Source organism: Oncorhynchus masou, chromosome 20, assembly GCF_036934945.1.
Source record: "Oncorhynchus masou masou isolate Uvic2021 chromosome 20, UVic_Omas_1.1, whole genome shotgun sequence".
Classification (NCBI taxonomy): domain Eukaryota; kingdom Metazoa; phylum Chordata; class Actinopteri; order Salmoniformes; family Salmonidae; genus Oncorhynchus; species Oncorhynchus masou.
The window spans coordinates 18764486-18791397 of NC_088231.1; the positions used below are offsets into that span (position 1 = coordinate 18764486).

The 26912-nt window shown below is 46.1% G+C and overlaps 1 protein-coding gene across 4 annotated transcripts in view; it reads right to left on the minus strand.

Annotated features, from left to right (window-relative positions):
• mtus1b (microtubule associated tumor suppressor 1b) overlaps positions 1-26912 on the minus strand; it is a 73972-nt gene that overhangs the window by 40468 nt on the left and 6592 nt on the right. For 3 of the 4 annotated variants that reach the window (XM_064926698.1, XM_064926697.1, XM_064926699.1), the window contains exons 2-5: positions 19932-21862; positions 18397-18631; positions 6570-6800; positions 4397-4555 (exon numbers count right to left, since the gene is read on the minus strand). In XM_064926698.1, the coding sequence (XP_064782770.1) occupies positions 4397-4555; positions 6570-6800; positions 18397-18631; positions 19932-21518 (2212 nt within the window). In that variant the 5' untranslated portion in view covers positions 21519-21862. Of the gene's footprint in view, positions 1-4396; positions 4556-6569; positions 6801-18396; positions 18875-19931; positions 21863-26912 lie in introns of those variants that run through there. The other variant, XM_064926700.1, reaches the window with a different exon arrangement.

Genomic DNA, 26912 nt, shown 5'->3' on the forward strand with positions numbered 1-26912 from the left:
AAGCGCCTGTGTCCACCTACCACCACAGGGTACAAGCCCCTGTGTCCACCTACCACCACAGGGTACAAGCCCCTGTGTCCACCTACCACCACAGGGTACAAGCCCCTGTGTCCACCTACCACTACAGGGTACAAGCACCTGTGTCCACCTGCCACAGGGTACAAGCCCCTGTGTCCACCTACCACCACAGGGTACAAGCCCCTGTGTCCACCTACCACTACAGGGTACAAGCCCCTGTGTCCACCTACCACTACAGGGTACAAGCGCCTGTGTCCACCTACCACCACAGGGTACAAGCCCCTGTGTCCACCTAACACCACAGGGTACAAGCCCCTATGTCCAACCTACCACCACAGGGTACAAGCCCCTGTGTCCACCTACCACTACAGGGTACAAGCCCCTGTGTCCACCTACCACCACAGGGTACAAGCCCCTGTGTCCACCTACCACTACAGGGTACAAGCCCCTGTGTCCACCTACCACTACAGGGTACAAGCCCCTGTGTCCACCTACCACTACGGGGTACACGCCCCTGTGTCCACCTACCACTACAGGGTACAAGCCCCTGTGTCCACCTACCACTACAGGGTACAAGCCCCTGTGTCCACCTACCACCACAGGGTACAAGCCCCTGTGTCCACCTACCACCACAGGGTACAAGCCCCTGTGTCCACCTACCACTACAGGGTACAAGCCCCTGTGTCCACCTACCACTACAGGGTACAAGCCCCTGTGTCCACCTACCACTACGGGGTACACGCCCCTGTGTCCACCTACCACTACAGGGTACAAGCCCCTGTGTCCACCTACCACTACAGGGTACAAGCCCCTGTGTCCACCTACCACCACAGGGTACAAGCCCCTGTGTCCACCTACCACCACAGGGTACAAGCCCCTGTGTCCACCTACCACCACAGGGTACAAGCCCCTGTGTCCACCTACCACCACAGGGTACAAGCCCCTGTGTCCACCTACCACTACAGGGTACAAGCCCCTGTGTCCACCTACCACTACAGGGTACAAGCCCCTGTGTCCACCTACCACTACAGGGTACAAGCCCCTGTGTCCACCTACCACTACAGGGTACAAGCCCCTGTGTCCACCTACCACTACAGGGTACAAGCCCCTGTGTCCACCTACCACCACAGGGTACAAGCCCCTGTGTCCACCTACCACTACAGGGTACAAGCCCCTGTGTCCACCTACCACTACAGGGTACAAGCCCCTGTGTCCACCTACCACTACAGGGTACAAGCCCCTGTGTCCACCTACCACTACAGGGTACAAGCCCCTGTGTCCGCCTACCACCACAGGGTACAAGCCCCTGTGTCCACCTACCACTACAGGGTACAAGCCCCTGTGTCCACCTACCACAGGGTACAAGCCCCTGTGTCCACCTACCACTACAGGGTACAAGCCCCTGTGTCCACCTACCACTACAGGGTACAAGCCCCTGTGTCCACCTACCACTACAGGGTACAAGCCCCTGTGTCCACCTACCACTACAGGGTACAAGCCCCTGTGTCCACCTACCACTACAGGGTACAAGCCCCTGTGTCCACCTACCACCACAGAGTATAAGCCCCTGTGTCCACCTACCACAGGGTACACGCCCCTGTGTCCACCTACCACCACAGGGTATAATCCCCTGTGTCCACCTACCACCACAGGGTACAAGCCCCTGTGTCCACCTACCACTACAGGGTACAAGCCCCTGTGTCCACCTACCACCACAGGGTACAAGCCCCTGTGTCCACCTACCACTACAGGGTACAAGCCCCTGTGTCCACCTACCACCACAGGGTACAAGCCCCTGTGTCCACCTACCACCACAGGGTACAAGCCCCTGTGTCCACCTACCACCACAGGGTACAAGCCCCTGTGTCCACCTACCACCACAGGGTACACACCCCTGTGTCCACCTACCACTACAGGGTACAAGCCCCTATGTCCAACCTACCACCACAGGGTACAAGCCCCTGTGTCCACCTACCACCACAGGGTACAAGCCCCTGTGTCCACCTACCACCACAGGGTACAAGCCCCTGTGTCCACCTACCACCACAGGGTACAAGCCCCTGTGTCAACCTACCACTACGGGGTACAAGCCCCTGTGTCCACCTACCACCACAGGGTACACACCCCTGTGTCCACCTACCACTACAGGGTACAAGCCCCTGTGTCCACCTACCACCACAGGGTACAAGCCCCTGTGTCCACCTACCACCACAGGGTACAAGCCCCTGTGTCCACCTACCACCACAGGGTACAAGCCCCTGTGTCCACCTACCACCACAGGGTACAAGCCCCTGTGTCCACCTACCACCACAGGGTACAAGCCCCTGTGTCAACCTACCACTACGGGGTACAAGCCCCTGTGTCCACCTACCACAACAGGGTACACACCCCTGTGTCCACCTACCACTACAGGGTACAAGCCCCTGTGTCCACCTACCACTACAGGGTACAAGCCCCTGTGTCCACCTACCACTACAGGGTACAAGCCCCTGTGTCCACCTACCACTACAGGGTACACGCCCCTGTCTCCACCTACCACCACAGGGTACACGCCCCTGTGTCCACCTACCACTACAGGGTACAAGCCCCTGTGTCCACCTACCACTACAGGGTACACGCCAGTCTCCACCTACCACCACAGGGTACACTCCCCTGTCTCCACCTACCACTACAGGGTACACTCCCCTGTCTCCACCTACCACTACAGGGTACACTCCCCTGTCTCCACCTACCACCACAGGGTACACTCCCCTGTGTCCACCTACCACTACAGGGTACAAGCCCCTGTGTCCACCTACCACTACAGGGTACACGCCCCTGTCTCCACCTACCACAGGGTCCAGCTGAGGGTGGATAAATAAACACCTCATAATCACCTGGACCCAGCTTATCAAAAAGTTATCTGGATTTCCTCTATTGGATAGGATTAAATCCATAGAAATAGAATGAATAGAACAGAAGAATCATTGACTTGAATGAGGACTCCCGTTCTATTAATTATATTTCTATGCATTCAATCCTATCCGATTGAGGATATCCAGATCAATAACAGGGCCCTACTCAATGGGAATCGGAGGATGATGGGTCATTTGAGCCACAGGGTTGGAAAACGATTATGTTAAAACATAATTTTAGAAATGAGATATAGTTAGATAATCACAAATCAGCTCGTCTGTTGATATGCAGGTAGCCTAGTGGCTAGTGTTGGGCCAGTAACCGAAAGGTTGCTGGATTGAATCCCCGAGCTGACAAGGTAAAAATCTGTCGTTCTACCCCTGAGCAAGGCAGTTAACCCGCTGTTCCCCGGGGGCCGAAGACGTGGATGTCAATTATGGCAGTCCCCCGCACCTCTCTGATTCAGAGGGATTGGATTAAATGCGGAAGACACATTTCAGTTGAAGGCATTCAGTTGTGCAACTGACTAGGTATCCCCCTTTATATGGTTTGTTATTTTACAATATAGTGGGACACAAGGAATAGATATTTGTGGGAATTGAGTGTTCTACCTCGGCGGTGAGTCATTACAGTGTGTGTGTGAGAGAAAGAGAGTGTGTGTGACTGACCTAGATAGAATGGAATAAAAAATATTGGTCCTCATATATGTTTACACTTCAACCAAGCAGAAATCCACAGGAAAAAAAATCAACTAACATACCGACTACTGTATCCATTAACTGTCAGTGGTCACTGCTGCCATGGCAACAAGACGTCACTACAGCAGATGTACTGTACTCCATCTACCCCAAGCTAATATTACTCATATCCTGTGGGCACTTCCAGGGGCCACGGAAATAAACAGAGATTCTATCTAACCAATATAAGGGAGCGCTATATTCATTGACACACATTATAGTGGAGATAAAGTGTATAAATGAACCAATCATCATTCAGGATTAGACCCACCCGTTGTATAATCATTGACACACACAGGGACTGAGGTTGGTTGGAAATACAATCCTGGTTCGGTAATATTCCAATCTATGTGGTTCTGTTGGAACAACACATTGGGTCTAATCAGAAGAAACCAACCCATTTGAACACAAATATGTCCATGTTTTAGCTAAAAGATATTCAAGTCAAGGGGAGGGTGTGGTGTGCAAATCAAAAGCACCAGAGGAGACATCACCATCTGGGTTAAATAAAACCAGGCCATCTGATCCTGACCAGAGAAACACATCACAGAGAGGGAAACGGACTCATTAGTGAAACTGGCTGGTGATGGTGAGCATGCTTAGACACGTCTGTTTAAATGCTAACTATGCTTAGACCATCAGACTTAAAGGGATGGGCTTCAAAATCAAAAGGTTAGTGAGTGAAAGTAAGCATACACCAAGGATATGTGAAAGTATTGTGTGTGTGTGTGTGTGTGTGTGTTCACCTGTTGCAGTGCTTCTCCCTGGTAGTGAGGGGGCTCTGGTTCGGAACCCCAGTGGCCTGGTAGTGGTGGGGGCCTTAATCGACCCCTGGGTTCCCCCTGGAGCTGTAGGCTGGCTGGGCCTCTCATCTGGCTTACAGCCCCCCACCACTGGAGCTGGGACTAGGACAGAGAAAGACAGGGATGATGACGGCTAATACTAGAATTAACTCATAAAAACATAGTCTATTAACCACTTGGAAATAGACTCAAACTCATTCAAACCTCACTCAACTACATTGGGTTTAGTTTGAGTTGTTCAATAGTGAAAGGTGATTGGCTCGCACGTGTAACTCCAGCACACACAACATTCTATGATAGAATAGTGTTATTTGACGTGTATCTTTTTAGACACGGAAAGACCCAAACGCCGTTCCATACGTCAATACTGAAAGATCATAGTTGTACTGTATCAAAACTGAAATGGTCTCCGTTGTGAATAAGTCTGTGTGGGCAGACAGCGAACCTCTCACAGCCCAAACGTAAGAAAGAAAAGCAATACGCTGTTTACATGGCATAATTCCCCTCATTAAGCTAAATGCACATAACGCCGATTACCTACCAAAAAGGGGAATAATCTCTGCTCCTAATTATCTACATGATTACAATCATCAGACTACTGATTACAAATGTCTCAAAACGCTGCATAAACAACATCATCTGCATTAGCGACAGCCGTCTGCAGCACAATTAGAGCAACGGGAAACCAGCATGTTGATGTAGTTAAGGCGCAATGGTAGATTGATTTGCGTGATCACTGTGTGCGTGTGTGTGATTAGTTCCTCTGTAAACAGAGGCGGCGCAACGCCATAGCAACAGTATCTTGGTCGTCATCCGATCACCATGACAACCTGCTCATCCAACAGTAGCCATAGGTCTTCTACCTTCGGCGCTGAGTCATTGCAGTGTGAGTGAGAGTGAGAGCGTGTGAAAGTGTGGAGAGAGAGCGAATGTGTGAAGAGTGAGAGAGTGCATGAGAGCGATGGAGAGGAGAGCGAGAAGAAGCGAGAAGAGCGAGAAGGAAGGAAGGCATTTCTTTTTTCTCTACTGTCCTGTCACTAAAGGAATTCCTACAGCAGGTCTCATCCATGTCTTCATCCCTCTTGAACATCCCCCTTTCCCCTCCTCCCCACCCCCTCTTCTTTCTCTTCAACAGAGTGGTGGCTGTACTGTAGTGAACAAAGACAACCATTGACCACCTATCCCCATTTAGACCGAGTCACACAGGGAGGTCATGTGATGCTGTTGATAGTATTGTTCAGACATATCACATTAAACCAATAGAATACTGGGCTATCACATGAAACTATTAGATAGTAATAAAAACCTCACTCTCAAACTCAACTCTACACGTTCAACGTGTTGTGTGTTCATTTCAATATAGATTTCCTGATAAAGTGAGACACGGCAACTATACATTATCCAGTGTTGAGTGGTTCAGTGTAGCAAGCCAACACTGTGGGGAGCTGAATAACACCTCTAGGGACATTAAATCAGTCCTGACAGCAGACTACAGCAGGACTGTACAATAAGCATGGAGACTTTCTGGAAAGTAGTATTTACTCCCTGAAATGAGTTAAATAAATGTGTGTGAGTAAGAGTCAGTCCTCACCCTTCTCCACTCACACCTCCATCTTCCTCAACACACAACCACCACCCTCCTCCACCTCTCCAGCAGCTACAGTAGATATAGAGAGGAGGACCAGATGTAATCCAGAGGTTTATGATGCCGTCCAGACAAAGCCCCCTGGATATGTGGGTCAGGAGAGTACCCTGTCCGCCTCCCTGATCACACACACACAGAGCCTGGGCAGATGTGAACTCTGACCTCGATAGAGAAAGCAGGAATGCCACTGAAATGAGGGGCCAGATTCACATGGACATTCTCTTCAGAGTCAAATGGCAGGGGAGACTCATGGAATTGTCGAGAGCGAGAGAGCGTGTGTGTGTGTGTGTGTGTGCTAGTGGCAAGAGGAGGATGTGAATCACCAGCACAGGAAGACCACACCAATGAAAACCACTGCTTGCACACTGAGTGTGTTGTGTGAAGGCCTTCTGTGGTGCCGCAATGTAGGAAGAATAACTCAATACGCACACAGTCTCACACACACTCAGTCTTACACACACTCAGTCTCACGTTTGCTGGGGGCTGCTGAAGATCCATTACTCTCGCTGGCGGCGCTGCCCAGAGAAGAGGAGCTAAGGCTTGTGGGTAGGTTCTTCACGGGCAGTTTGGATGCGGCGGCGATGGCAGCCGAAGGGCGAGCAGCACCTAAGCCCTGGTTGACGGATGGCTTTGGGTTAGAGGTCACCACAGTAGGCGCAGGCAATCCAGAGGGTCTGTCTGTGACACGTGGCTTGGGGATACCTGGGAAATGTAGGAAAAGACCAACAGGGGTCATCAGTTTCAGGTATTGGGAGAAGTATTCACGTCTGTATCAGTATGAATCAATGTCCATAATATCAAAATGTCAGTACACTGAAAATTCTAACATAAGATATCAGTATCGTATCAATACAAAGATCAGGGGCAGTATTTATAAGAATGCTGATTTAGGATCAGTTTTGCCTTTAAGATCACGGTTTCCTCAGCATCTGCAGAACACAGAATATACCTCTAGTCAGGGTGTGTGTGTGTGTGTGTGTGTGTGTATAAGCATGCCCTACTAGAAGATACATATTTATTTATCTAGTGACACAGCTGAGCTAGCAGAGAAAGGTTGAATAGGAGAGAGACGGGGAGTGAGAGAGAAAACCCCCTCTGGCACTGAGTACATACAGAGGCGTATAGAGAAGAGCACATATCAGCACAAAGTACGTGGACATACTGTAGGGTGACATTGATGGATATATACAGACATATCAGCAAGTTTTAGACAAGCTTTCACACACACACACACACACACACACACACACACACACACACACACACACACACACACACACACACACACACACACACACACACACACACACACACACACGTTAGGGTGCAGAGATTTGGCTCCAGTGTGAGGTGAATGAGGTTTGTGACCTCTAGTCAAAGGTTCTGAAATAGAACAGGGTTGGTCTTTCACAGAGGGAGGGGTTATGTTCCTATAGTGTTCCTGTAGTGTTGCTGAATACTGTAACAGAGCACCATGTAGTGACTGGGCCGCGTCTCCTCAACAGAATAAACTGCAGTGACGCTAGCAGCACTGTATAATAACATGATATGAACTATCTGGATACATGGCTAGTCTTACACCTCAGACCTGGGTCATGTTCAGTGGGCCACAACGTAACAACACATTTGGCAACGTGACTAGTTAAGGTTAAAAAGGTTAAATTCTTAGTCTTACAGTACAAGTTAATGAAGTACTTTCCTGTTTCACTCCGTTTGAAATAGTTTCTACTAGCTGATAGTGAACAGAACCCTGGATCTTACAGGCTATTCCAGATACTTGAGCTGCGTTTGGATTTAGCGCCCACACAAGATGAATCACACGCACAACACAAATACTTTTTGACATATTCATTTGACCAATGTCTGGTACAATGTCTGTCCATGACCCACGGAGCCAAATACTGTAGTTTAACTTGACCCAGGTCTGGTAACCCCTGGGCTGTTCTCCAGCTTAGGGGAGGGCTTGGTGGGAACTAACACCACCTCCTCCTCCCTCCTCCTTTCCTTTTCATTTTTCCAGTACATAATCAAACAAGCTTCCCTATCAGTAGGAACACCTCCCCAAGGCCCTATGGCTCTTCCTTTTTCACACCACTGCCCTGTGTGTGTGTGTGTGTGTGTGTGTGTGTGTGTGTGTGTGTGTGTGTGTGTGTGTGAGAGAGAGAGACAGAGACTGTGTGAGAGAGACAATAGCAGAGACGTTGTTTGTGTGTTAAAACTCAAGGATGTGTACATGTGTATCCAGGACAACGCCCTGAGTGGACCTGTGGGTTTCGTCACAGGCTTTGCTCATCAGAGACAGGAAAGAGAGGAAGAGCACTGCTGTGTAGAGATTAGTAGTAGGATAACAATGATCTACTGTGCGGTCAGTTTGACATTTTCCCTCATGATGGTCAGGGATAGGACTGGAGCAGGGCAAGCTGGTCCTGGATCTGTGTGTACAGGAAATGTCTAGCTCAAGCTGTTGGATAGTACAGTAACATGACTGAATAGACCTCCTGTGTACAGTGTTAGTTACTGCAGTACCACCAAAATAGCCCTTTGACAGCAAATACATTCTGTATTATACACTCAGTATACCAAACACTAGGAACACCTTCCTAATATAGAGTTGCACCCCTCCCCTTTGCCCTCAGAACAGCCTCGATTCGTCCTCTACAGTACAAGGTGTTGAAAGCGTTCCACAGAGATGCTGGCCCATGTTGACTCCTAAGCTTTCCACAGTTGTGTCAAGTTGGCTGGATGTCCTTTGGGTGGTGGACCATTCTTAATACTCACAGGAAAACTTTAGAGAGTGAAAACCCAGCAGCGCTGCAGTTCTTGACACAAACCACCATACCCGTTCAAAGGCACTTAAATATTGTGTCTTGCCCATTTACCCTCCGAATGGCACACATACACAATCCATGTTTCAAGGCTTTAAAATCCTTCTTCATCTACACTGATTGAAGTGGATTTAACAAGTGACATTAATAAGGGATCATAGCTTTCATCTGTATTCACCTGGTCAGTCTGTCATGGAAAGAGCCTAATCTTTTGTATCCTCTGTGTATAATTGAGAACTTATAGCTGGCTGTGTGTTGGTTGCCTGAATGTCTCAGGAAGATACACATATACATGTTTATGTTACCTAGGCAACATTAGGAGTTGTTGTAAACACTCACCGCAAGGTGAACACACAAGGTAAAAAATGAACACAAGCATGTTGCCTCAGTAACCACATTAGGCCAAGCACGCCTTCTACGCAATCATCAAGTTTGGAGACGACACAACAGTAGTGGGCTTGATTACCAACAACGACGAGACCGGTGAGGGCTCTGGGAGTGTGGTGCCAGGAAAATTACCTCTCACTCAACATCAACAAAACAAAGGAGATGATCGTGGACTTCAGGAAACAGCAGAGGGAACACCCCCATATCCACATCGACTGGACCGCAGTGGAGAAGGTGGAAAGATTCAAGTTCCTGGGCGTACTCATCACTGACAAACTGAAATGGTCCAATCACACAGACAATGTGGTGAAGATAGGGCAACATTGCCTCTTCAAACTCAAGAGGCAGATTTCTTTTTGGCTTGGCACCTAAAACCCTCTCAAACTTTTACAGATACAGAATTGAGACCATCAGGCTGTATCACCGCCTGGTACTGCAACATTTTTTACACCAAACCAACTGGCAGTGTGGTGCCAGGACAACAACCTCTCCCTCAATGTGAGCAAGACAAATGAGCTGATCGTGGACTACAGGAAAAGGCGGGCTGAACAGGCCCACATGAACATTGATGGGGCTGTAGTGGAGCGGGTCGAGAGTTTCAAGTTCCTTGGTGTCCACATCACCAACAAACCATCATGGTCCAAACACACCAAGACAGTTGTGAAGAGGGAACGACAAAACCTTTTCCCCTTAAGGAGACTGAAAAGATTTGGCATGGGTCCCCAGAGCCTCAAATTCTACAGTTGCACCATCGAGAGTATCCTGACCGGTTGCGTCACCGCCTGGTATGGCAACTCCTCAGCATCTGAACGTAAGGCACTACAGAGGCTAGTGCGAACGGCCCAGTACATTACTGGAGCCAAGCTTCCTGCAATCTAGGACCTATATAATAGGCAGTGTCAGAGGAAAGCACATAAAATTGTTAGAGACTCCAGTCACCCAAGTCATAGACTGTTTTCTCTGCTACCGAACAGCAAGCGGTACCGGAGGGCCAAGTCTAGGACCAAAAGGCTCCTTAACAGCTTCTACCCCAACCCATAAGACTGCTGAACAATTAACCAAATGGCCACCCAGACTATTTAAACTGACCCCCCCATTTGTTTTGTACCCCGCTGCTACTCGCTGTTTATTATCTATGCATAGTCACTTCACCCCTACCTACATGTACAAATGACCTCTAACCTGTACCCCCGCTCACTGACTCGGTACCGGTACCTCCTGTATATAGCCTTGTTACTGTTATTGTGTTATTTTTATTTGTACTTTTTCTACTTTAAAAAACAATTTTTTTGTTTATTTGGTAAATATTTTCTTCACTCCTCTTGAACTGCACTGTTGGTTAAGGGCTTGTAAGTAAGTGTTTCATGTTTTTTTTTAATTTTACCTTTATTTTACTAGGCAAGTCAGTTAAGAACAAATTCTTATTTTCAATGATGGCCTAGGAACAGTGGGTTAACTGCCTGTTCAGGGGCAGAACAACAGATTTGTACCTTGTCAGCTTGGGGGTTTGAACTTTCAACCTTGCGGTTGCTAGTCCAATGCTTTAACCACTAGGCTACCCTGCTGCCCCCCCCCCCATGGTAAGTCATACACTTGTATTCGGCGCATGTGACAAATAAAGTTTGATTTGAACTGCACCGCCTGCATCACAGGGTACTCCAGGGGGTGGTGCGGTCTGCCCAACGCATCACCAGGGGCTCACTACCTGCCCTCCAGGACAACTACAGCACCTGATGCCATAGGAAGGACAAAAAGATCATCAAGGACAACAACCACCCGAGCCACTGCCTGTTCACCCCGTTATCATCCAGAAGGCGAGGTCAGTACAGGTGCATCAAAGCTGGGACTGAGAGAAAGAAAAACAGCTTCTATCTCAAGGCCATCAGACTGTTAAATAGCCATCACTAGCACATTAGAGGCTGCTGCCTATATACATAGACTTGAAATCACTGGCCATAAATGGAACACTAGTTACTTTAATAATGTTTACATATTTTGTATTACTCATCTCATATGTACATACACTGTATATATACTGTATTTTAGTCTATGCTGCTCTGACATTGCTCATCCAAATATTGATATATTCTTATTTCCATTCCTTTACTTAGATTTGTATATTGTTGCGAAATTGTTAGATATTACTTGTTAGATATTACTGCACTGTCGGAGCTAGAAACACAAGCATTTCACTACACCCACAATAACATCTGCTTAACACGTATATGTGACCAATAACATTTGATTGGATTTGAAACAAATGATGGTGAATGAGTAACAGACAGCCTTTGAACTCTTATTTGGGTGGAGAAGGTTTCTGAATGTGCTTCTCAAAGACGCCTTTTCAACATGGCCAGAGTTCGGGGTCAAATTTGGCACCGTTTTTCAGAAACAAGGACACTATTGTCCGATCAGAATTTGACCTTTTCTGACAAGACGCAGATCTGGTTTTCTGATAGATTCATTCTTCCACACACACACACCCTCAGATCCAATCCGCCCCCGAATCCCAACTGTCCCATATCACACACTGCAGCCTAGCGGTTATGGAAACAAATAGTTAAATTACAGACAGGCTATTGTGGTAGAATCACGACTCGGGTTAAACGTGTGTAAATGGAACTCAATTCCTTTTTTTATGCACTTTTCTCTCCATGCATATATTGACCTTAAACCTAAGTATGAGAATAGCATTTTATTCACCTGCTATTCATTGGGTCTGGAGCTTGAATTAATGAAGGTGGTGTGTCTACAGATATGCCTCATTCTGACCTCGACTTAATTCCCTCATAATGAATGAAGGTGTGGAGGAGGCGTGTCTACAGATATGCCTCATTCTGACCTCGACTTAATTCCCTCATAATGAATGAAGGTGTGGAGGAGGCGTGTCTACAGATATGCCTCATTCTGACCTCGACTTAATTCCCTCATAATGAATGAAGGTGTGGAGGAGGCGTGTCTACAGATATGCTGTATTCTGACCTCGCCTTAATTCCCTCATAATGAATGAAGGTGTGGAGGAGGCGTGTCTACAGATATGCTGTATTCTGACCTCGCCTTAATTCCCTCATAATGAATGAAGGTGTGGAGGAGGCGTGTCTGCAGATATGCTGTATTCTGACCTCGCCTTAATTCCCTCATAATGAATGAAGGTGTGGAGGAGGCGTGTCTACAGATATGCTGTATTCTGACCTCGCCTTAATTCCCTCATAATGAATGAAGGTGTGGAAGAGGCGTGTCTGCAGATATGCTGTATTCTGACCTCGCCTTAATTCCCTCATAATGAATGAAGGTGTGGAGGAGGCGTGTCTACAGATATGCTGTATTCTGACCTCGCCTTAATTCCCTCATAATGAATGAAGGTGTGGAGGAGGCGTGTCTACAGATATGCTGTATTCTGACCTCGCCTTAATTCCCTCATAATGAATGAAGGTGTGGAGGAGGCGTGTCTACAGATATGCTGTATTCTGACCTTGCCTTAATTCCCTCATAATGAATGAAGGTGTGGAGGAGGCGTGTCTACAGATATGCTGTATTCTGACCTCGCCTTAATTCCCTCATAATGAATGAAGGTGTGGAGGAGGCGTGTCTACAGATATGCTGTATTCTGACCTCGCCTTAATTCCCTCATAATGAATGAAGGTGTGGAGGAGGCGTGTCTACAGATGTGCTGTATTCTGACCTCAACTTAATTTCCTCATAATGAATGAAGGTGTGGAGGAGGCGTGTCTACAGATATGCTGTATTCTGACCTCGCCTTAATTCCCTCATAATGAATGAAGGTGTGGAGGAGGCGTGTCTACAGATATGCTGTATTCTGACCTCGCCTTAATTCCCTCATAATGAATGAAGGTGTGGAGGAGGCGTGTCTACAGATGTGCTGTATTCTGACCTCTCCTTAATTCCCTCATAATGAATGAAGGTGTGGAGGAGGCGTGTCTACAGATATGCTGTATTCTGACCTCGCCTTAATTCCCTCATAATGAATGAAGGTGTGGAGGAGGCGTATCTACAGATATGCTGTATTCTGACCTCGCCTTAATTCCCTCATAATGAATGAAGGTGTGGAGGAGGCGTGTCTACAGATATGCTGTATTCTGACCTCGCCTTAATTCCCTCATAATGAATGAAGGTGTGGAGGAGGCGTGTCTACAGATATGCTGTATTCTGACCTTGCCTTAATTCCCTCATAATGAATGAAGGTGTGGAGGAGGCGTGTCTACAGATATGCTGTATTCTGACCTCGCCTTAATTCCCTCATAATGAATGAAGGTGTGGAGGAGGCGTGTCTACAGATATGCTGTATTCTGACCTCGCCTTAATTCCCTCATAATGAATGAAGGTGTGGAGGAGGCGTGTCTACAGATGTGCTGTATTCTGACCTCAACTTAATTTCCTCATAATGAATGAAGGTGTGGAGGAGGCGTGTCTACAGATATGCTGTATTCTGACCTCGCCTTAATTCCCTCATAATGAATGAAGGTGTGGAGGAGGCGTGTCTACAGATATGCTGTATTCTGACCTCGCCTTAATTCCCTCATAATGAATGAAGGTGTGGAGGAGGCGTGTCTACAGATATGCTGTATTCTGACCTCGCCTTAATTCCCTCATAATGAATGAAGGTGTGGAGGAGGCGTGTCTACAGATATGCTGTATTCTGACCACGCCTTAATTCCCTCATAATGAATGAAGGTGTGGAGGAGGCGTGTCTACAGATATGCTGTATTCTGACCTCGCCTTAATTCCCTCATAATGAATGAAGGTGTGGAGGAGGCGTGTCTACAGATATGCTGTATTCTGACCTCGATTTAATTCCCTAAATGAATGAAGGTGTGGAGGAGGCGTGTCTACAGATATGCTGTATTCTGACCTCGACTTAATTCCCTAAATGAATGAAGGTGTGGAGGAGGCGTGTCTACAGATATGCTGTATTCTGACCACGCCTTTTAATTCCCTCATAATGAATGAAGGTGTGGAGGAGGCGTGTCTACAGATATGCTGTATTCTGACCTCGCCTTAATTCCCTCATAATGAATGAAGGTGTGGAGGAGGCGTGTCTACAGATATGCTGTATTCTGACCTCGCCTTAATTCCCTCATAATGAATGAAGGTGTGGAGGAGGCGTGTCTACAGATATGCTGTATTCTGACCTCGCCTTAATTTCCTCATAATGAATGAAGGTGTGGAGGAGGCGTGTCTACAGATATGCTGTATTCTGACCTCGCCTTAATTCCCTCATAATGAATGAAGGTGTGGAGGAGGCGTGTCTACAGATATGCTGTATTCTGACCTCGACTTAATTCCCTCATAATTTGACCATCTTTACCTGTAAGGAAACCATGAATGTCTAACTACCCGTTCCAAGTGGAAAAAGACTCTACTTTCTTTTGTCAGACAGAAATAACACCATTCTCCATACATTGTCATTTACAACTTGATAAGAGCTATCGATAAGAGCTAGGTAAATGAGTCATCCGTTTGGATCGGGGGATTGTAAATATAAATGACTTGTTTTAGATCCATTTTACATTATAGTCGCTGGAGACAAACGTTAAAAAGGTCATTTGGCAGCAACCTGAAGCATTATCAACAAATCAACTTTCCCACAGTAAAGTTTATGAAATGCTTTGGCATTATTCCGTATGTTAATTGTACAGAATTTTAACTTTGAGGGATGGTTACTCTCGAATGTCTTAATTATTGGCCACCCCGACTTTCATGTTAAATATGATCCACTATCAGTATCGACCATCAGCAGGACTAATAACCACACATATTCCACCGCCAATGTACTGTTAGTTCCCTTCAGGTGGTTTAGCTGATATGATCATTCCATTGTTTCCTTTACATTCCTTTGCCTCCTCTGTAAACGCCGTCTCGTCCGTATGGTTGCTGAGGATCATTAGCATCAGTTGATCTAATGAGTTTTTACACGTAGACTAACTAAACTGTTATGGAGCGGAGTGCAGCCCAAGCCGTAACAGTTACAACCTGGTGGTTAGTGCAGGCAATAGGTGAGGGTATAGCCTACTATTGTACATTATTCTCCCTGTTGGAATTGAATGGACACTAATCTTGCAACACTACCATGGGTTGACAAACTGAAGGTGGCAATTTTCAGGATGAATCAAACCACAGTATTTTTGATTAAAGGCTCTCCAAACCTGTTTTATGACTCAAATACTTTCTTAACCCTAAATAAATGACAAAATCAGACTATTTTTCAATCTGCCAATTGGTGCTAAAACAGGGTGGCAGGTAGCCCAGGGATTAAGAGCGTTGGGCCATTAACCGAAAGGTCGCTGGTTCAAATCCCCGTCCCGACTACATGAAAAATCCTCCGATGTGCCCTTGAGCAAGGCACGTAACCCTAATTGCTCCTGTCAGTCACTCTGGATAAAAGCATCTGCTGAATGACTAAAATGTAAATGTAAAACAGAGATGAAAATGCATTAATTTAGATGGATTTCTTTCATTGATCCCTAATATTCTGAACCTGTTCTCTCCATATATTTTAGTGAGTCGGTCAACAGAATTTTAAATGAAAGATACACCGTATTTAAAGGGATGGCTTAAGACACATGTAGTGAAAACCCTGTTGAATGAAGATGCAGAGTGCGTCACATGACTGAATAAGGTGTGTCTGATTACCAAACACTGAGAAGTGCGTAGGGAAGGCGTGCATTTTCTACGTCTGAAGACCAGATGGAAGACAACATGTTGATGTCTCGCGTAACTAAGACCTCGTCCCAAATGACACCCTATTCCCTATGTAGTGGACTACTTTTTACCAGGGCTCATATGGCTTTTGTCAAAAGCAGTGCACTATATAGGGAATAGGGTGGCATTTGGGACTTCCTCCCAATGACCCACGTCACGCTAATAGTAGTAGTCTCAATTTCCTCACACAAGAAAAGCCTTTTGTGTGTATGGGGACTGAGAGAATCAAACATTAGATCCAACCACTCTGGCAGAAGGAAGAGAGGACCCGAAAGAAGGAAGAAGGAGAGAGCGAGAGGGTTGCATATGCTTTTCGACTTCCTCTGAGAGGACACAGAGGGAAGTTAGAGTAAAATTAGACCGCAGACACGCATGGTCACAAGCACAGCACACAGTCAGTCAGTCTCCCATTTTAAATGGCTTTTAAAAGATGCAGTAGGTTACATGTGGTGAGGGAACATGATGAGAGAGAGAGAGAGAGAGAGAGATGAAAATAGAGAGAGAGAGTTATCTTATGTAACTGCGCAGAACTGAGACAGACCCAAGCAGAAACACACAGTCTGGAGATCGACACACACACTCTTGCGCAGCTAACCTTGTGGGGGACATACAATTCAGACCCATTCAAAATCCTATTTTCCTTAACCCCTAACCCGTACCTTAACCCTAAACCTAACAATAGCTTCTAACCCTAAAACTAACCATAGCTCCTAACCCTAAACTAAACTGAATTCTAACCGGAGGTCGACCGATTCTGATTTTTCAACGCCGATACCGATTATTGGAGGACCAAAAAAGCCGATACCGATTAAAAATCGGCCGAATTATATATATTTGTAATAATGACAATTAGTCATTCAACAATGCTGAATGAACACTTATTTTAACTTAATATAATACACAAATAAGTCTCAAATAAATAATGAAACATGTTCAATTTGGTTGAAATAATGCAAAAACAGTGTTGGAGAAGAAAGTAAAAGTGCAATATGTGCATGTGAAAAATGTTTAAGTTCCTTGGTCAGAACATGACAGCATATGAAAGCTGGTGGTTCCTTTTAACATAAGTCTTCAATATTCCCATTTAAGAAGTTTTGTGTTGTAGTTATTATAGGAATTATAGGACTATTTCTCTCTATACCATATGTATTTCATATACATTTGACTATTGGATCTTCTTATAGGCACTTTAGTATTGCCAGCCTAATCTCGGGAGTTGATAGGCTTGAAGTCATAAACAGCTCTGTGCGTCAAGCATTGCTAAGAGCTGCTCGCAAACACAGTAAAGTGCTGTTTGAATGAACGCTTACGAGCCTGCTGCTGCCTACCACCGCTCAGTCAGACTGCTCTATCAAATCATAGACTTAATTATAATATAGTAAACACACAGAAATACGAGCCTTTGGTCATTAATATGGTCAAATCCGGAAACTTTCATTTCGAAAACAAAATGTTTATTCTTTCAGTGAAATACGGGACCGTTCTGTATTTTATCAAACGGGTGGCATCCATAAGTCTAAATATTGTTGTTACATTGCACAACCTTCACTGTTATGTCATAATTATGTACAATTCTGGCAAATTAATGACGGTCTTTGTTAGGAATAAATGGTCTTCACAGTTCGCAACGAGCCAGGCGGCCCAAACTGCTGCATATACCCTGACTCTGCTTGCACTGAACGCAAGAGAAGTGTCCATTTCCCTAGTTAATATTGCCTGCTAACATTCATTTCTTTTAACTAAATATGCAGTAATCGGAGTCCAAAAATGACAATTACCGATTGTTATGAAACCTTGAAATCAGCCATGCCGATTAATCAGTCAACCTCTAATTCTAACACTAATTCTAACCTAAACCCCATAGAAATAGCATTTGACCTTGTGGGGACCAACAAAATATCCGCAGTTAGTCAAATTTTTGTTTGTTTACTATTCTTGTGGGAACTTCTGGTTAAACACGTCTACACACACAATCTCTCTGTTGCTCCATGTGTTTGTTTCTGTCTAATTGTCTTGTTCTGATCTGTATTGATTGTGTGTGTGTGTGTGTATGGAGCGTGCGTGTGTGTGATGCGTACGAGTGTGTCTTGTTTACCCAAACCAGAGTGTGTGTTTAAGTGCCCTCATCTCTGCAGCAGCAGCAGGAAATGAGCAGGCTGACACTGCAGAGCTGAGAATGCCTTTCACATTCCACTACACCTCACTCACACACATTCACTCACACACATTCATTCACACACATTCTCTCACACACAGTTTCAAGTCTCTACACACACAGCAATGTATTTCCTACACTTTGTCATTTATACACTTTATCAAGTTGCTGACACACAGAAAGATGTGTGTGTGTGTGTGTGTGTAGTCACCAGCTGTCTGACTTGGTCGTCCTCTCGGTGGAGACACACTCCCAGTGGTCTGGCCGTCCTTCCCCGTCGTAGGAGGAGCCGGAGGGGGCAGCCTGGAGCCAAAACTCCCTCCTACTGGAGCTGGAGAAGTGGGAGACAGGGAGGGTCCCCCGGTGTTGCTCGCTCCCCCGGCCCCCCTGCCCTTGACCTGGGGCAGCTGTCTGACTGATGAGGGCCCCAGCTTGGAGGAGACCTTCTGCAGAAAGAGCTGTCGTTTAGTTACCGCGTCCCAGCCCATGGGGCCCAGCTCGGAGCTGCGCACCGAGACCATGGTGTTGGCCATTCCAGAGTCGTAGGCAGAAATGTGGAAGTAGAAGCACACAGGCAGGAGGAGTGAGAAGGAGGGGGAGGAGAGAGAGAGAGAGCGAGAGAGGAAATAGGAGTAGGCTGGAACTCTGAGGTAAAAAAGTTGCTATTGTACTACATTCCCTCTGGGATTCACTGCTGGGACCAGTTTCTCTCCCTCTTTATTCCCTCCCTCTTTCTTTCCTCCCCCTCTTTCCTCCCTCTTCCGTCTTCTGTAAACACAGGGCACATATGGAGTGAGTTTGCAGGCGAGTTTTCAAAGAAAAGACTTGACTACTATAAAATGTTCAGACTATTCTTACGCTATTCAGAACAGTTTGACAAATGGCTTTTGCCTTCATATGAGAAGTGTCTGAGAAACAAATCTGTTCTGAGGACTGTTTCAAACTGAGAATAGAATGTGGCGGAACATTCAACAACCGACGTGTCACACACACCCGCAGATGTCAAGACATTCCACAAAAAAATGGATTTGACTCATGCTGTCATTCAACAGAACCCCAACACTGATTGGGGTTCAATGTTCAGCATTATACTGCAGGGAATGATACAGTTGACATTTAAACCCAAAGCCCTCCTTTAGCCATGGATTACTTAAGCCTGACTAACAACATAGTTAAATCATGTGATGACATGCTCGCAGCCAGACTTGCCTGAGGAACTACTCAATCACGCCACTCACAATCACAGGAAGAGTTGAAACCTGTCAATGGATTTAAAAGGAAAAATACCAACAACAAACCACTGCCACTCCCTCACCTAAAACCACTGCTCCCACCGTTTAGAGATCTAACCAGCCTTGGGCTTGTTCTATACATGCGTCATATCATCCTGATAAAGTACAGTATGTTCCTGGTGACTGGAAATCTCAGTCAGTTCACTAACAGCCCCTGTTGTGGATACTAAAAATACATCTTTCCTAACTTCTTGAGGAAATCACTGATCTGGCCAAGTTGAATTGGGTGAGGGCAGTCTGGTGTGTGGTGTTATATCATGTGACATGCAGATCAGTGATTCTTTCAAGAAAGAGAGGGAGGAACGTAAGGAAAGATTTGACCAAACTATACAAACAGGGCCGTAATAGAACAAAACCTCCACACACTCACACACACACTCACACTCACACACACACACACACACACACACACACACACACACACACACACACACACACACACAGGGCTACTTACTGTGCCATTTCTTCTCCTTTGTTCTACAGGTGTCTCACCACCTGCTCCCTCTGTAGTGTCATCTGTAGTGCACACTCCTGTAGTACCCTCTTCTCCATTTGGGAGACCCTCCCCAGGCGTCCAACGGTGCCCATCCACAGCCAACTCTGAACCCAGAGAGCTGCTGGAGGTGGAGCGAATGCCATTGACTAAAGTGCCCTTCCTCCTCTTCTCAGATTGGTTAGAGACTCTGGGCTCTGTGTTTTGATTGGGTCTGGGTTTGGGGCTCGGCTTCAGCGAAGCTACTTTAGTTTGATCCAAAGATGACCTTTGCCTTTTGACTCCGTCTGGGGCTTTCTTTTCATTGGCCGGAGGAGTTTTTCCTTGCGTCTGATTAGCTGTTCTGGTTGTAGAGGCGGGCCTGGACATGACCTTAGACTTGACGTTCTTCAGGTCGGGTTTGGGGAACCTCTTGACGTCGGTCCTACCAGGTTTGGATGTCGTGATGACCGCCGTCTTGGCGATGGCGGCGTTCGGTTTGACCCGAGTTGCACATGGGTGTTCCTTGGTCTTGTGGAAGGCGGGGCTCGCACCTTTGGACCCTTTGTTTGGAGACTGGGGAACGGTAAAGGGGGACACTGCCAAATCCACACCCTTGGAGACTTGTACTGAGGTGGAGGTCTGGGAGACTACAGTGAAGCCTTCAGAATCTGGAGACACTATAATCTCACTGAGAAGAACCTCTAGTGCCACAATAGGCTCGGTGTCCACTGCCTCCACCATGGGGAGAACATCCAGAGTGCAGGCCTCCTCGGGCAGATCCACCCCCACCTGAAGTGCCTCTCTATCGGGCAGACCCGGTGAGCTGCTAGCCCCAGTCTGGAGGTTCTGGAGTTCCATGGTGATGGTCCCAGCATGAGGACTCTTTCTCCCCTCAAGGCCCTTACAGAGGTCAGGCAATGGGGCGGAGAGTGGAGCCTGGATGGGAGCCGTGGTGGAGGGGGAGGCCGTGTCCGAGTCCTCCAGGATGGACACCCCGCTGCAGGGGCGCCGCTCCGAGTCGATCAGGCTGATTCTCCTCATCACCATGTCCGAGCTCACCGACAGGAAAAACCCTTCCTCATCATCTTCAACATCATCCTCGTCACCTGGGATCTCCGTGGCCGCAGAGTCCGGGGAAGAGTCCCTTCTCCCACCGCTGTTGCTCGCCACACTGTTAACGTTGTCATGGAGATCGCCTTGGCTACCGTTGCTATGCTCCCGTATCCCAGCAATGCTCATGGCAAGGGTCAGGTTGTCGTTCCAGGAGTCCTCATCAGCGTCCAGGTAGACGGACACAGAGTTGTCGTTGGATTCAGAGAACTCAGTCTGAGGCAGTTCAGCAGCGGGTGAGACAGCGGCCATTTTGATTTGGGTCGACATAACGCATTCCATGTCGACGTCCAGGCTGCTCAGACTCTGCAGGGAGTCTGGGGAGGAAGAGGAGGAGGAAGAGGAGACAGGGAAAGCATTGCCATTTTGGTCGCCGGTGCAGAGGAGGGGGAGCCTCATTCCGGAGCCATTCATGCCCCCGACGGGGACGCGTTCCCCGGGCTGAGACACACTCATCTCTGGTCTCCGAGAGTGCGTGGGGAAAGCTGATGTTGCTAACTGCTGAAGACCTCAAAACAAGGTCAAACAACGGAGAACTCCATGCTTACAACTGGTTACCTATGTGGGCAGACGTCTACTGAGCAAGGTGTTTAAAGCTGACTCAGATCAGCGCAATACCAGTGATAAGTAGTCAGCAGTCCCTATAGGCCTAGGAGTCACTGAGAGGTAGATATTGAAGTGCACTTTTGGACAAGTGAGGAAGTGAGGAGTGGTCCCATTCTAAGGCCCCTTCAACTGACCCTTTAGTTCAGTCAATGGAGTGGAGTCCATACTCTTCAGAGCCTCTCCTCTGAAAACCTCTGGAAAACACAACGACAAGGAAACACAGGCATCAACATCACATCACAGTTATTATGTTGAAAATACTTTATTGGACAGTGTCTACGATATTAACATAACAGTATCATAAAACAGAGACAGAAAGACAGAGAAACAGACAGAAAACAGAAAACAGACAGAAAGATAGACAGAAAGACAGAGACAGCGAGACCTCTGCTGCCCTCTGTTGGTCAGACGTAGGAAGTGATTAAACTGGATATTACACCACAAAAAAAATGCACCACAACACAAAACATTTCAACAAAAGCACACAGTGTACCAACATAACCTAATTAGTTATCATGTGGAAACTCATGTAATGCTTGAATCACAAATTCCAAAACTTTTTCTCTTGGAAGGATTCTCAAACAACTGATACCCTGCCGTTCATACAGTAGGTGGCATTACAATACGCAGAAAGCCGTCCTAGTTTCCACTAAAAGTCATTAATATGGCGTTAAGAATCTGTTGCCATTTAAACCAATGAGGTCAACCATCTTAGGATGAAATGTTGTCCGTAGTTAATGACACTGGCTTTGATACTCATAACCAAGGGGAAAGACGCAAGTTGGTCTCTGTAGTATTGAAACGCTACAAACAATAGCTCTGTTGAAGTTTAAGCAATGTTAGAAAGGCCATAGACCTACAGTAGGGTGCATCCCAATTGCACCCTATTCCCCTTTTAGTGCACTACTTTTGAGCAGGCCCCATAGGGCTATGGTCAAAGGTCGTGGTGTAGGGGAGTGTTTCCCTACTCCAGTGCCCTCAACAGGACACATTTCTGCTGTAGCTCCGGCCAACCACATCTGATTCAACTTGTCAACTAATCATCCAGCCCTCAAAATGAGTTGAATCAGGTGAGTTTGTCTGGGGGACTACAACTAAAATGTGTGCTGTTTAGGGTACTGGAGGACTGGAGTTGGGGAAAACTGCTATAGTGGCGTTTGGGACGAGCCAGAGGCCCACAACTCTACAGTACGAGGGTGAATGCAGAGACTAAACTGAACTAAGTGGAGAAACAGAAAAGATCAGGGTGGCATTCATTAGGCACCAAACATCAGAAGGCGGACTGAAACATGGCAGGACGGCCTGAACTTGTCCAATGAGAAACACTTGTTGAATGAACATATCCCAGATCTTGTGCACATGATAACAATGAAGTGGAAAGTGTTCGCTTGCTGAGATACTGAAAACACCAGATGGAGTCACTTCGCTTTTTCCAAGTAAACAACAGATATGCAGCGGGTTCCAGAGAGAGAGAGAGAGAGAGAGAGCGAGAGAGAGAGCGAGGGAGCGAGAGAGAGAGGAAACTCCATTTACCTAGCAGTCCTCTGGGAACACGATGCGAGACCTTGGTCTAAACGAGGAACAATCTGCAGCTCCATATCCACAAACTAAGATAGATATCTTGTGGTATAAAGGCTCAAAGACTCCCACCTGCCTGTCAGTGTGTGTGTGTTAATCTGGGTCAGAGTGAGAAAGAGAGGGGCTATAATAAGGATCAGTTTAATTTTCATATCCAGGACAGTGCTTCACCAATGAATGGCCCAGTGACAACAGAAAGCCTATGGAGACTATGAGCTCACTACTACACCTAGACAACAGTGAGAGTAACCGATAGTACTGCCTTACCTAGCGTGTTCTCGATAAAACTCTACACCTATTCACTCCAACAACAACCTACTGCACACTCAAAAATCATCAACCAACCCAATACTTGTCAGGTTGTCATGGTAAGTGATAATTAGTTCTTAAAGCTGCAATATGTAAAACTTTTTGGGCGGCCTGGCCAAATTCACATAGAAATACAATTTATAGATTGGTCATTCACATCAAAGTCTAAGAAGCGTTAGACGTGTTCTATGTGCGCTATGTCTATGCTTCCTGGATTTAAATTTAGTCTTTTACTTCTGTACACCAGTTTCAAAACAACTGAAAATACAATATTTTTGGTTATAGAAAATATATTTCACAGCGGTTTAGATGGTACAAAGACTGTACATTACACTTCATTTATTTGTCACATGAATTGAAATTAGGCAAATTTGGGAATTTTAGCAACCAGGAAATGGCGGAGCGATTTCTGCATAGCGCATCTTTAACCGACTTGCCTGGATGAATATAGGTTGAATAAATAAGATTCAGGAAGCCATTCAAATGCACAGTGATGGCATTAACCACTTCATTCAGCAGGCTAATAGGTTATTCTAAAGGCCATCACTTTGATGTCATGCCATCACGGTTAATCTGATGTGTGGGACGCAGGTAGCAGTAAGTGAAGACTGCAGTCACTGCATTGTTATCCAGTCAGTGATCATGTCTAACCATACATCCTCTTCCCTCTGCTGTTCTGAGTTGTGTTACTGGTGCTGTGGGGACTCTTCCCTCTGCTGTTCTGAGTTGTGTTACTGGTGCTGTGGGGACTCTTCCCTCTGCTGTTCTGAGTTGTGTTACTGGTGCTGAGGGGACTCTTCCCTCTGCTGTTCTGAGTTGTGTTACTGGTGCTGTGGGGACTCTTCCCTCTGCTGTTCTGGGTTGTGTTACTGGTGCTGTGGGGACTCTTCCCTCTGCTGTTCTGAGTTGTGTTACTGGTGCTGTGGGGACTCTTCCCTCTGCTGTTCTGAGTTCAGTTAATGGTGACTCTTCCCTCTGCTGTTCTGAGTTCAGTTAATGGTGACTCTTCCCTCTGCTGTTCTGAGTTCAGTTAATGGTGACTCTTCCCTCTGCTGTTCTGAGTTCAGTTAATGGTGACTCTTCCCTCTGCTGTTCTGAGTTGTGTTACTGGTGCTGAGGGGACTCTTCCCTCTGCTGTTCTGAGTTGTGTTACTGGTGCTGTGGGGACTCTTCCCTCTGCTGTTCTGGGTTGTGTTACTGGTGCTGTGGGGACTCTTCCCTCTGCTGTTCTGAGTTGTATTACTGGTGCTGTGGGGACTCTTCCCTCTGCTGTTCTGAGTTGTGTTACTGATGTTGTGGGGACTCATCCCCGTGCCATGGAGTGTGACCCTGTCTCATTGCTAATGCATGAGTTAGGGCTGGGCGGGCGACTGCAGACCTGAGTGTGTGTGTGTGTGTATCACACTGGCCTTATCAAACATGCATTAGCCCTCTGCAGTTGTGGGAACGCTAGCTGACAGGTGAGCTGGTACACCTGAGACAGAGTCCAATATAGAGCCACTGCCCTTTGGTATTTACCTCAATACAGAACAGGTCACCTGAGAGTGAGGGAGGTACCACTGTAGCATTGTACAGCTCTGCCATACAGGGGGTGTTAAAGGGTTGTTAGAGCTGAGGTGTAATGTCAAGAGAATTGTGTGTTTCCTATGACAAGAGTGATTTGAAGGCTTCATGAATGCTACATTAAGGTTTAGTTTATCGTCAAGGTGTACAACATTGTCAGCTAAGAGCTGATGTGAATAAATAAACAATAATTAAGTAAAGAAATGAATCATGTGACATGGTGTGATACATGTCTGTGTGGAGGGAGGGAGCATCAGTCGGTCACAGCCAGGTAAAAGACTCAGGAGCCTTGGTCAGGGACCAGGTCAGAGGTCTGGACCCGGAGCAATGATGACTGGTCTCTGTAGCCGGGTAGCTATGCTCACTGTACGTCGAAAATTGTCCAAAGTAACCTTGTCGTACTCCCGAGCATCTGCGCTCGTCCTCTCATCTCAGATGTCCTCTTTTGGCTCTTGCTATAGGCTTCTCTGCTCAACCTTGAACTCAGAGCATCCAGCTAGCCAGCTGCTAATTAGCTAGCCAGCCAAACCAACCATCCATCCAACTGACATGTTTGACAGTTTTGAAATGCGGTGGTGGTTTAAGACAATTGTAATTGTAAAAAAATATACAAAAATGCAATTTTAAAAAACGAAATATTTACACATGTTTCCCGTTATATAACAGACCTGTCGTAATACTGTACCATCGTTTAAACGAGCTTTTAAACTCCGCCGGAATAATGCCCATCATTCACCTTGTATGGTGACAATAACGCCCTTTTTGCTGTATACTTTGGAAGTATTGGAATTAGGCCAAGACATTTGCTGTAAGCCTTCTGGCCGTTTCTAAAAACAGGGGAAAAAATGCTCATTATTTTTGACCTGGAAACAGATCGTTTGAAATCAATAAATGTTTTGCATTTACTTTCTCAGAACCTAAATATGCTGCACTGCTCACAAATTCTGAAATATTGGTTTACTCAGATTTTTTTTTAAACTACAGTAGGCCTACTTACAGTGGTAGTCTACACACTTCAATGCAAAAGATCAACTGTGTTCACCTGTTTGTTATAAACCGCGCTCCCTTTCGGACGCATGGAACAAAAACGTTCAATTAGAATATCTAATAGGCCCAATTAAATTAGAGATGCGCATGGTCATTTGTTGTACGGCTACTTCATGGTCAGAAAAGGTGATGAATTTATTCTGCAATGGTTATGATATATATATTGTGTTTGTAAATGAAATGCCTAAGCAACTCGATGAATTTTACGTCACAGTAGGCTATTCAGACGGAGTCTACAAACATCAATGGAGAGGTGAACCGTCTGTTCTAGCACTTCGGATTAGCTCGCATTGGGCAAAATACTTAAACATACCGGTAGCTTTTCTATTTACTACTGTGATGTGAGTCCAATTAAAAGAAACGAATGGTAGCCTGTCCTAACTTGTTGTTGGCCTATAGGCTACTTCGCGAGTATTGAAACCATCAGTCAGAAAAGATGAGGAATTTATTCTGCAATGGTCATGGAAATGACAGATTTCAAAGTATTTCAGAATGCAAAGATAAAATAAATCGATTCTCTTTCATCTCACTAACAGCCATTAATTGCATTGTTATTATATTTAGCTACCTGTTTTTTTGTTGTGAATAATTCATCATATATTCATGTACAAGGCTACTAGGTTACTTTTGTTAAAGTTTTGTATTGCAAATATACCTCTACAAACTGTGCATAAGCATGGTCTAAAGTTTGCGGGAGGATAAGCAATCTCACGTCAAGTTCAGTTTTTTATAAATGCCTACTTGGTG